At 45.0% G+C, this 12,845-nt stretch overlaps 1 protein-coding gene across 3 annotated transcripts in view; it reads right to left on the reverse strand.

The window, feature by feature from the left end:
- SEMA4G (semaphorin 4G) overlaps window positions 1-12,845 on the reverse strand; it is a 98,546-nt gene that overhangs the window by 19,011 nt on the left and 66,690 nt on the right. For all 3 annotated transcript variants that reach the window (XM_082225078.1, XM_082225079.1, XM_082225077.1), the window contains 3 exons: window positions 7,942-8,090; window positions 6,743-6,805; window positions 6,506-6,604 (listed from right to left, as the gene is read on the reverse strand). In XM_082225078.1, coding sequence (XP_082081204.1) covers window positions 6,506-6,604; window positions 6,743-6,805; window positions 7,942-8,090 — 311 coding nt within the window. The remainder of the gene's footprint in view (window positions 1-6,505; window positions 6,605-6,742; window positions 6,806-7,941; window positions 8,091-12,845) is intronic.

Consider the following 12,845-nt stretch of genomic DNA (forward strand, 5'->3'; position numbering starts at 1 on the left):
CACTTAGTTGACGATTTCGCAGTAATCTTCAGCAGCTTGTCATATAGGTTGGTGGTATTATGCCCAATGTTCAGATGAGAGGTCAAGGTTCAGAGAACAACGGCTTAGCTCAGATGAGCCAACAAATTCAAGGATGAGCTGAGATGTGAATCAGGGACTGCCAGAACGTTACTCATGCTCTGGGCATTACAACTTGTTGCCATTTTTATATCATTATCTTCACAACAATCTCTGGAGATCACCCACTGGGCTGCCACAGGCATGGAAGTTCAAGGCTTAGCACAGATCTAAAACCGACATCTACCACTTCCAAAACTTAAAGCTGTGCTCTGCATCACACTGATTTAGAAACCTGCATGAGTACCATCACAATGTACGCAACAGAATCTGGATGTTTGGTGAAATATTTATTTATATGCCACCTTTCCACAGTGAGCTGTGTCCAAAGTGGCTTACCACAAATACACACTTATCTTAATTCAAAGCATTGAGGTGGTGATAAACTGTGTCCAGTTACTTCAGTTTCTATTTTGGGCAATCAAACCATCCAATTCTCCACTAAGAATATAAACAGTCCTTTGTTTTATGTGTGCTTCTTTCATGTCTGATTCCTCCCCACACCCCATCCCATTTAAGCTGGTGTCAGTGAAGGAAGTGTGTTTACAATGAAACGCAAACACTGATGAGAATGCATCATAGCTTTATTCCAACTTCATGGAAATGTTTTCACTGATCTCTGCCTTTCCTTTCCTAAAATAACTTCACTAACTCCCTCTGATTATAAAAGGAATCCAAATACCAAGCGCCAAAGAAGAAGCCTGATCCTATGTATGCTTGTTCAGATTTAAAGTCTTGATATCTATGTGACCAATGGAGCAAGTTACCGTATTTTTCGCCCCATAGGGCGCACCGGCCCATAAGGCGCACCTAGTTTTTTGGGGGGGAAATAAAGGGGGGAATTATTTTTCCCCCCAAGGTGCGAGGCTGGGGCGGGGGAAGCCCGAGCTTCCCCCAACCCCAGCCCCCAGGACAGGCTGCTCTCCGCAAGCCGTTGGAGCCCTCCTGCGGCTTGCGCAGAGCTACCCGAAGCTCTGGCAAGACTGCTCAGCGAGCCGGGGCTTCGGGGTGCAGGCAGCTCTGCCCAAGCCGTGGGAGCCCGGGGGAACACCTGCGGGCTCCCACGGCTTGCGGATAGCTTCCTGAAGCCTGGAGAGGGAGAGGGGTCGGTGCGCACCAACCCCTCTCGCTCTCCAGGCTTCAGCGAAAGCCTGCATTCGCCCCATAGGACGCACACACATATCCCCTTCATTTTTGGAGGGGGAAAAGTGCGTCCTATAGGGCGAAAAATACGGTAAGTGTGCATGTCAGACAACTCCAATTACTGAATCGCCAACTGGCTGCCAGGTGCAATTCAAGGCACTGGTTTTCACCATAAAGCCCTAAATAGATGGGACCAAGATAACTCAAGCACTGCTGCCTCCCACCTGAACCTGCTCCATTTCACCAGTCTTTGGAGGAGATCCTGTTCAATCTTCCATTTGTAGGGTAGCCCTCTGTTGTAGAAAAGAAGCCAGGGATCAGGTCCAAATCTTCTTATTTCATTTTTTAGTGATTCAGGAGCTTCAGTCAGTTGGCTCTGAACTTTTAGCTAAAAGAAGCAGGACCATTTCTTGGATAGGATTCTGATTAAACCATAATTCTTGGCTCTGGGTGTGGTGTGCAGTTCAAAGTGCAAACTAACCTGGGAGAGCAGTTTGTACAAACATGAATCCCAATATATAGATGCTGAACTCTGAGCCTCAGCTTAGCGCTGACCCAAGATAAGGCAGGTGAGCACGTAGAACTTCTTGCCTTTCACCAGTCCATGAAGACCTCCAGGTTTTGGCAGACTGTGTTTGTGTGTGTTTTAGCATCAGTCTGAATCTAATGTTGTTACCGGGTTTTCTTTCTTTTTGGTCTTCCCACTGGCTTTACATTTTGTTGCTGTTTGGGTTTTCTCTTACGTTGTTTTCTTGTTAGAGTTAATCTTTATTTAATTTTTGCTTCTCTGTTGGTCACCATTTGATATTTTTTGAAAAGCAAGGTAGATAGCAAAAGAGGATTGTGGTTGATTGGAGCATTCCAACAGCAGACAGTAGCAGAACCTGCTGCTGGCTAACAAATGGCACCTTTTCCTGCTGTTCATAGAATCCATAGATCAGTCAAAAATGCTGGGCTCTTTTCCAAACAACTTATTTCCAGCAGGAGACTAATGCATTGGAGGGTGCTCAGATGAGAGCACCAGGCACTTGTGGAGGGTTTGTTTGTAAAGAAAAGAGCAGGAATGCAGGGAATTCTTTAACTGTTTTGAGAACAGGTATTATAAAGGAAACCCGTGCTCGGGGAGGGGGGGGGTGCGGAACAGAGGAAATTATTAAACCATCAGTGATGTATGGTACTGGTGGCTTTTAAAAAAAGTGAACAACTCTACTGGTAAAGCAAAGAACAAGAAAGAAGAGGTGGATGAAGGGGCTGCTAAACAGCAAAGTCTGTGAGGGTAGCTATCCTTCAGGAGCCTCTTATGGCCCAATCGGTATCATAACAGGTAGGCTTTGGGTATGATTCAGAGATAATGGATATAAAAAGGAGGCAGCTTGTGTGGAAAATGTCTTGGCCAGAGCAGATTTTCAACCCTAACTGATGGATTTAAGCCTTTAGTTAGGCAGAGACGAGATGTGTTCTCTTTCAAGCTGCCTGGCTTGCTTTGGAAAGGAGACCTCTGGGACAAGCTTCACAAAGCCCAACTACTTTGAAGAAGCTATTCAAAGGTCACACATGTATCACATTTTAAGCTGAGGCTGGGGTAGCGCCACTGTAACTGGTTCTAACCCAAGTGTATTTTACACAGAGAGGCAGGAAGAGAGGCAATTGGGCAGTGAAGCTAAAAATGGCATGCAGAAATGTGGCAAGGCACAAAAATGAGCACAAGATAGATGAGGCTGTCCAGGGCAAGCTCTGGATTATAGAAAATGTTATTAAAATAGAAGATGATCCATCTAAATGACTGTTTGAACAGGTGGCAGGTATCTAGAGGCTGCAAATTGAAGGGGGGGGGAACAGCATCTTTGTTAGCCAGTATAGACGATTAGTTCAATGAAGGATGTTACCTCCTTGTTTCTATGACTGCTGGGACTCTGGGGAGCAACATGTTTCGAAGAATGAGGGCTGGTGGGACTCTGACATCCTGCATAAACATGCTGAGGAACTAGTACAGAGAGGTTCTCTAGCCAATGTGATCAATCTAAAGGTGGAATGCTCTCTGCAGAACGGCCAAATTAGACTACAGAATCAATCACAATGTTCTTTGTCCAGCATGACCAATAGTTGGTGCCACTGGTTTTATCATCTCTCTTCCTGAAAATATGGCCACTCTTTAATCTGGAAGAGCTAACACTTTATTTCCCAGAGAGATGTTCAATTATCATTTGACAAATTTATCTAAAATATCATGTGTTGGTGTCAATGACAAAAGACTACATACTTGCTTTCGGATCTTTGACCCTAACACTCAAAACATCACAATAATAGCTACCTGCTGCATTATTGGAATTCTAAGGCTGCATCCTTAAATAAATTTACTTAGGAGTGAGCAGCATTGATCTGTACGAGACTTTGTTCTGAGTAAACTTACAAAGGATTGCATTAAGTGTGGAACGAGAATCAATAATTAAATAAAAAATAAACTCTGGGTGAAAAACAATCATTGGCAAAGCCAAACCTGGACATTCTCCTATTGGTGGTCCAGCCCTGGAAAGTGAAATTTCACTAGGCTCCAACAATTAGTTTTGGAACAAAATAGTAAGCCTTAGCTTTTTGACTCTGCTGCTTTAAGCATGATGCAGGAAACACTACTGGGTGGTAGAGGAAAGTTCAAATAAGTCACTTGCAGTACTGGCAACAGAGCAGAGGTATGAGTTTAAAGTCCTCCATCATCAGAATAAAGTGTTCTGGTGAGTTGCCTAAACTGACAAGGTTCTCCCCACATACATCACTAGTAGGGCGATGTGCCTCAGGTAGGAGGCCTTGCCATCACTGAAAGGGTACAGTTTGCCCCTCTGTTCTTTTTTATTGCTTTCCTTTTATTAATGTCTGTCTTCATAAAATGAGAGGCAAATGCTTGTACACAAATTAACAAACTGCAGACACTTTTTACTAAAGTCCATTCTTGCCCCAAATCCAAAAAAAGGGAGGCAGAAGGAGGAGGTCCGTCATACAGCTCCAAAGCTGTGTGCTTTTGGGTCTAAACATACATAAAGAACCATTTAAAAAAGCTAAAGGATCCCAGACAGTTAAGTCCAGTCACAAACGACTCTGGGGTTGCGGTGCTCCCAAGGCTCAGTGGTTTAGACCACAGCGCTACCCGCGTCCCTAAAAAACCATTAAGGTAAAGGTAAAGGTACCCCTGCCCGTACAGGCCAGTCATGACCGACTCTAGGGTTGTGTGCTCATCCCGCTCTAGAGGCCGTGACCCGGCGCCGTCCGAAGACACTTCCGGGCCACGTGGCCGGCGCCGTTCGAAGACACTTCCGGGTCACGTGGCCAGCAACACACGGAAACGCCGTTTACCTTCCCGCTATAAAGCGGTCCCTATTTATCTACAGTGGTGCCTCGCAAGACGAAATTAATCCATTCCGCGAGTCTCTTCGTCTTGTGGTTTTTTCGTCTTGCGAAGCACGGCTATTAGCGGCTTAGCGGCTATTAACGGCTTAGCGGCTATTAACGGCTTTAAGAAAAAGGAAACAAACTCGCAAGAACTCGCAAGACGTTTCATCTTGCGAAGCAAGTCCATAGGGAAATTCGTCTTGTGGAACGACTCAAAAAACCGGAAAACTCTTTCGTCTTGCGCGTTTTTTGTCTTGTGAGGCATTCGTCTTGCGAGGTACCACTGTACTTGCACTTAAAAGTGCTTTCGAACTGCTAGTTGGGCAGGAGCTGGGACCGAACGACGGGAGCTCACCCCGCCGCGGGGATTCGAACCGCCGACCATATGATCGGCAAGTCCTAGGCACTGAGGTTTTACCCACCCGCGTCCCCAAACCAAAAAACCATTACATTGCAACAAAAACAAATGCTTCAGGAAAGATGGGTTCTGCTAACTGAGAAACAGCTTCATAATAACACCTCCATTATCACCCCAAATTGCCTGCAAAGCTCTTTAAATGGCTTGCTTATCAAAGCTCCTTTGTGTATCCAGCCGCTAGCTTACATTGATGATGATTTTGTATTATATCTCTAGTATGAATGTGTATCTAGTACAAGTGTGTATTCTTACCCTCCCACCAAGGAGCTCAGGATGGTGTATACAAGGAGCCCAGGGTGACCTTTAACCCCTCACAACAATGCCACGAGATCATTCATTAACCACATGGCTGAGTAGGGATTTTAACCCTGGGGCAGGAGTCACCTAACCAGCACTATAAGTGGAAGCCCTGCACAAGGACTTCTGCTTGCACAACAGGGCTTTCTCCCCCACCTCCCTCCATGTGCCCCCAATTGACTCTGGGTCAGGAGAACCCCCACAGCAGCACGCAGGGGGCGGGGCGGTTGTCATTGGCAAAGCTTGCACAGATGAAACAACTGGAAGAGTGCAATGCAGAATTCCACCCGATTTCCCAGGTTCCAGTCCAATATTCTACCCACTATGCCAAACAGCAGGAAAGCATCCCAATGTTAACACATTGAATGTGAATTTAAAGGAATGAAAGAAAGGCATGCTTATGCTTCTCAGGGTCTGCCTATGATGAAAGACAAGTTGCCACCCCTTCCATGTAGAGAAGCAGAGTCGAATGATACTTGAATCTTATTTCCAGACTGGCACAGGGCACACACAGTTCTGTCCTCCACAGAGGGGAACAGGGGGAAGGGGCTGCTGTCATAGAAATTTGTATGATTATATATTAAAAACTAATATAGAAATTTAATTAATAAATAAATAATCAGTGCCCCCACACTAGGCCACCTGAGATGGTTGTCTCATTGCTAATGGTAGGGTTGGCCATTTCCTTTGGTTCTTTATGCAGACAGTATGTTAGCAAACCCATGGGCAAGGCACCTTAAAGGCTCAGTCCAGGTTCTTAGGCTTCCCAGAAATCAACAGCCAGCCTTGGAGAACAAAACACCAGGAAGAGAGAGCCTCCCCACAGACCTCCCTCCTTCTGGCAGGCAGTAAAAATTAGTTCTGGTCTTCATGACCTTTCCGTTCCTTGGCAGGAATTACTGACACAGGAGCCAGGATTTGGGATTGGTTTGTTGTCCTGGATACCTGCCTATAGAGTTCATCTACAACCAGTTCCATGTGCAGAAAAGTTAATCTGAGTGATTTTCAGTTGGTTTCTGACTGGCTAATAATATTGCACAGCTTCTGGAACCAAAGGGCATGGCTGATATCTGCCTGTCAGTCAGTTTCAGTGCAAAGAGGGACTCCCAACAAGGCAGTGGAGGAGATTCTTTTGCTTTTTTTACTCACAATGTATGTGCAGAGCGGGTGGAAGGCATATGTGCCACAGGCATACAGGTGGGTTGTGTTCAGCCGTTGCAAAAGCTTGACATGGTTGTAACACTCTGTCTGCAAAAGAGGAAGGGAGGGTGTCATTTGCAGACAGAGTCAAGAGTCCTGACAATGGCCTGTTCATCAGCTACAGGCACAAACAGGTCAGAAGCGAAGGAACAGAGACAAAAAGGCAGAGACTTATGGAGCACATACCTTGTTGTTTTTGCCCTTTTTCAGGCAGTCTCCCCGCTTCTCAGGAGAGGCTTCCCAATCAATCTACAAAGTTAAACACAAAGCAGGATCATTATTCACTGGGGCATCCCAGCCCAGGAAATAGTGGTGGAGCGTGACATTAAGAAGCAAGCCCCATGAAACTCACAAGAGCTCTTCAAAGTTCACACTTCGCCTTCCCTCAGAATAAGTGGATTTATTTAAGTGCAAAGTGGGGGAGCACTGCAGATTTTTGTAGCCCATTTGCTTTTAAAGGTCCTTGGCTGAAATGAGAACCTGGCTGTTACAAATACCATAAGGAAGCAGCAGGGAGAAAGGGAGAGGGAAGGAGACCAAAAAAGCAAGTGGTTTTCAGTAGAGGGTGGCTGCTGTACTTCAGTTTTACAGGCTCAAGAGCTCCCTTCCCATTTTGCATAAAAAACAAGGGCACAGAAAGGAAACTGTACTGAGATAAAGGGCCTCAAAGGAGAGTGAACAAATGTTATACCTGGTAAGAGGCACCAGAGACTTCCAGGTACTTTAAAGGACCTTTGTGTACTTCAGCAAGGGGAGCCAATATGGTGCCCTCAAGGTGTTGTTAGACTCTAACTCCCAGCAGCCCCATCCAGTATGACCAATGGTCAAGGATGGTGAGAGCTGTAGTTCAGGAACCCATTCGCTACCAGTGAGGGTTGGCCCCAGCCCATTCCACTAACATGCGAGGCAGACAAAAGGGTCCATATCTGTCTATATCTGTTGTGGAAACTAGATTTCATGACAGAGGCATCCATTTTTAATGAGGAGGCATTTATCAGTTTTTCAGAACAGATTGTTTTCAGTGTATCTCTTGGTGACTCTAATGTAACAAAGGCTGTATGCAGGTATACATTATTCCAGCAGTGAGTCTGCTGTGGAAATGCACTCATCACATATTTTACACATATGCAGTAAGATTCGGGGTGAAATCTAGTCTTCTACTTTAGAGCAGAAATTTGATATGCACAGCATGGATTGGCCATTTGCTGACTCAGTCATGAAGCCATGATCCCTCCCCAATCAAAGCAGATTCTAAAGTTTAAATAAAGAGAAAGCTGTACTTGTTCTTCCTTGAAGGTACAAATGTAGCCCTAAATGGGTTTGGAAACCAAAATTTGCAAAGGGAATTAACTGTGAACATGCCAGTGGGATAAAGCTGCACTTACTGTCCGATGGGAGCCATCAGAAACGTTGCTGGAATTTAAGGAGAATATGGCCCCCCTGGCCCCAACATAAAGAATTCCCTTCTCATCCTCTAGCAGGAGGGTAGTGTAGTTCTGGGCATGGCTGCTAAAACGTCTTGCAGTGGTCAAATCTGGGGAAAGAAACACAGGCTGTTTAAAAAGCAAGACCACAGAGGTTTCTTGGGCACTCCAGATACGCTGGAAGAGGCAGCTGAACTGAAGGCTCACTATTGTGCTGTCCGACATCTGAAAGATGGGAACAGAAAAATGCAAAAGTAAACCAAAATGTGAATCAGGACAGAGTGTGGAAGTTGATCACTTTGAAGGGCCTCCAAAAATGATTTTCAAATATTATCCAATATATGCAGCAATTTTGGAAGGGGGGAAAGCCTTTAAACTTTTCCATGGATCAACATTTAACCCAGAGATTCAAAAGATACAGAGCCTGATCTTCAGCTCAATTACGGTAAATCAGAGCCCTTAAAATGAAGTGCAGACAGAGCCTTCTGCATGCTTAATTGGTGGAAAGTCTTGCTGCATACACTGGGGCTTATCCCCAAGTAAGAATGCGAAGGTTTGTAGCCTTAGTCCCATTACTGACGTCAAGAGGGATATGTAGAGGGATCAGCCCATGTGTTCTAACTTAACTTGTTTGTGCACCAGGTTGATAATGTTCTTCATTGGGCCAGAAAGGAAAAGATATTGTGAAGCCTCTTGTCATGCTGGCAATTCAATTGAAAGCATGGGTGGAGAACACATAGTAATTATTTGAAATAGTAAAGCTGTTTGATATGGCTCTGAGCTGTTGCTTTAGGAGGACGCAGACCTGCAAGGCACCCCAACAGGCAGTACACTTTTAAAAAATATCTCTAGACAGTATACATATTGAAAAGATAGGTACTGTTAAGAACCAGTCCCCTATTAGCATTGCAAGCTTCCTCCAGGAGTTCCTTGTCAGATAAGGCAGTTCTCAGTTTTCCCACAGTTCCTGAGGTTGCCATAAGAACATAAGAAAAGCCTGCTGGATCAGACCAATGACCCATCTAGTACAATATCCCAGTCTCACAGTGGCTGATCAGATGCCTGAAGGCATCAGCATTCCTCCTCCACCCACCGCCTGTGGTTTCTAGCAACTGGTATTCAGAAGCATACTGGAAGATAAGGGAGGCATGACCTGCTACTCGGTGTTTCCTCTCCTCTTCATAGAGAGAGTGAATTTTGTTAGCAGAATGTTACATTTCTCAAACCCAATGCATTTCAAAATAAGGCAAACAGAATTTTTATAATGCAATAGTTTGAAATTTTAAATGGATTATTACAAAGATAGATAGATAGATATACGTACATGATTATGACAAAGGGATATTGTGGGGGCCCCAAAATCTTAAAGCAACATTTAAAGAAACAAACATAACTAACTACCAAAAAGTTGTCAGGTTTGAGGTGCTTTTACAGACTTAACAGCTCATTCCTACGCATGTTGACTCAGAAGTCCCATTGTGTTTAATGGTGCTTACTCCCCTGGGAGTGTATTTAGGGTTGGAACCTTGAGCTTACTTGGGAGTCAGTCCTAATCAATTCCATGAGCCTTACATTAGGATAAGCTTGACTAGGATCATGCCATTAACCACAAAAACAAATTAAACAGAGGTTCTAGCTAGCTGCTTAATATAAATCCCTCATAAGTTTCAAGTTGTAAATCAAGCTGTCCAAAACTGCACAGCTCTCAATGCTGCCTATGCGGAAGTCATTCCTTTGGCTGGGTCAAAAATTACTGAATGGCTATTCCCTGGATCAACATTATAAATTAATGGATAAAACTGCAAATTGGGCAGTAAATATTTTGAGTACAAGTTCACCTTGCTTAAATTGGGAGTATTCCTAACTGGCCCAAACCTATTTACAGTACTAGCTTTCTTTTTAAAAAATAATATTTTACTAAAGCTTTATCATAATACAGTAAGATAGAAGAAACTAAGGAAAACAAAAACAGAAAAAGAAGGAGAAAGAGAAAGAGAAAAGAAAATGCAGAGTCCTCTCTCAAAGGTAGTTCTTGATCCTTGTCTCACCCAGGAAGTGGTGGACCCTCTCGCCTCTCACCTAGGAGCTTTCCTTTCTTCTCCCAGTCTTTCACCTGAGGAAGTCTTCCCTTCCCTGCCTCTCACTAAGTATCCTTCCATCAACCATCTACCCCGTGCATAGGCGCCGACTCCATGGGGCTTGAGGGGGCTTGAGCCCCCTCAAAAAAAATTTTGGGGGGGCTCAGCCCCCCCAATAATCTCGGCCGCCGCCGCCGCCCCCCGCCTCCTCCCCACCTGCTCCCTCGCCAGCCAGCCAGCCAGCCGCGCGCCCTAGCCGGAGAGCCCCGGCCGTCCCCCGCGAGAACAGGGGAATCCCCGGGGGCGGGGGCTCCTGCCTCTAGCCCCAGGTTTCCCGCCTATCAGCTGTTCCGGAGCTGATTAATAGGCAGCAGCACGCTCTCCCCTATTCTCTCACGAGGGGGCGGCGCCACTTTATTTGCATATTCATGAGCTTATTTGCATATTCATGAGCTTATTTGCATATTCATGAGCTTATTTACATTTCACGAGCTTTCCCGGGCCCCCCCAATATTTTTTATAAGTCCGCGTCCCTGACCCCGTGTGTGTGTGTGTGTGTGTGTGTGTGTGTGTGTGTGTGTGTAATCTTTAGACACCAATAATACCCCAGATCAGGGGACACCAAAGGGGGGGGGAGGGGGGAGAGAAGCTGCACCTTGTAAGCATAGGGACCTTTGCTCAAAAACTAAACTCTAATTTTCCTCCATGTTGATTATGGGCATCCTTACTAGATCTCAATGCCTTCAACATGAATCTTTTTTTAAAAAAACACACACAAAAAACCCACTGCTGGCCTTTTGTCATCATTGATCCAGTATCTGCTGCATCTCAAGTTCCCATTAAAACTGTTTTACTGTGAGTGTGATGACATCTGAAACTGCTTTTCATTTGAAAGATTGATTATGCTTATATATCCAGTTCTTACGAACAGCTTCTACTGGTTTCCCATCCGAGGGACACTAGCAATTCTGCAGCCTCGGGTGTTCCCAGGCCACTCACTGGGCCCCTGAAGCTGCTCCCTTTTGCATAAGCATGTTTTCTCTCGTGAAGGTGGACTACGAATTCTAAGGTCAATCCTAAGAGGTCTCTCTCTAGCCTTCACAGCCAAAGCGACCCACAAAATAGCAGCACAGCTATCCCTAAGTGGCAGCATAATCCTATGCCTATCTACACAGAAGTTAAGTCTGATTGAGTTCTGTAGGATTTACTTCTAGGTAAGTAGGCACAGCATTGCAGCCTAGATGTCTTAGCCAACACTATCTGGTCCCTTAGACCCCAGAAAGCATAGGCATCAAGCTGTCATGTTCTGGGATCCCAGGAGCTGGCCCCAAGTGTAGTCTAAAGCAGGCAAGAACCAAGGCTCAGAGCAGCAAACAAGAACCAAAGATAGGGTTGCCATATTTCGAAAAGTGAAAATCTGGACAGAAACAGTGTTGACATATGGCAACCCTACCAAAGAAGCAACTGTATACCGTATTTTTTGCACCATAACACTCACTTTTTTCTTCCTAGAAAGTAAGGGGAAATGTCTGTGCGTGTTATGGAGGGAATGCCTGAGGGTGGCATGCCTACGGATTTTCCTCCTCTAAAAACTACGTGCGTGTTATGGTCGGGTGCGTGTTATAGAGCGAAAAATACGGTAGTCCAGGTAAGGCAGAGTCTTTACACTAGAGTCAAGTGGCTTAAACTAAGGAGCTAGTTCTGAGGCTAGGGTATTAAAAGGCCTGGTGCTCTGAGACTGACCCATAGAGTCAGCTGACTGGATGTCCAGATTAGTGCTGCAGCCTTGAACTCCAGAGTCTGCCAGGCTCATTAAAGGAATTGAGCAAAGGGGAGCAGGAGGTAAGCTGGAAGCCCTGGTTTCACACACACACACACACACACACACCTGGACTTCAGCCTTAATGCTTGCACACCGTGACCTGTTCTGGTTTTTCGTCTCTCTCTCTGGCTACCTCATGTCCCAAATTCTTCCGTTGTGGGTATCAATCAAGAGTTTGAACAGGGCATGCAGAAGAAATACAGTCTGAAGTTATGCTCTGTGGAACAGTGAAAACTGATTATGGAAGATTCCTTCCAACTTACAAAGCCCATATTTTTCAAGGGAAATTTCAAGTATACCATGGAAATGCATGTTTTCAGGAGCCGTCGTGTGTGGGCGAGTGAATGAAAGGGAAGGTGGATAAACTGAATCAGTATCTGACTGCTTGAGAATGTGAGTCCTCATTCCCTATGGGAGCACTGAAGGAAGCAGAAAACCATATATAAATATACCGAGGCAAACCGTAATACACCCAGAGGAATTTAACCCTAGCCTTGTCCAAGCTGCAGTGAAAAACCAATTGAATTTCCTCCAGTTGTTATTAGAGCACCACGTTTTTATAGCAAAAGCACCCCTTTCAGACAAGTGCCTAAACTCCTACTGAAAACTGATCAATATTGTGTTCCAACCCTTCATATATACCGTAGCCTGCTATTAAGTGAAAATGAGAAAGGGACACATCCACACCATACATTCACAGCACATGGCTTCCCCAAAGCATCTTGGGAATTGTAGTTTACACCTCACAGAGCTCCAGCACCCTGCACTACACTTCTCAGGGAGTCTTTGGAGGAAGTCATGAGCTGTAAATGTCTGGTGTGGACACAAGTAGAAACTGTGAGCAAATAGTGTTATATACTTTGCCTCATAACATGTAAGAAAATGCTTCCATACATTCATACAGCCATATCCAGTCATGTCTTCTTCCACACAATCACACTGAGCTAAAGGAGGTAAGACTTGCT

This window comes from Podarcis vaucheri (genome assembly GCF_965113315.1).
Source record: "Podarcis vaucheri genome assembly, chromosome: 5".
NCBI classification, from domain to species: domain Eukaryota; kingdom Metazoa; phylum Chordata; class Lepidosauria; order Squamata; family Lacertidae; genus Podarcis; species Podarcis vaucheri.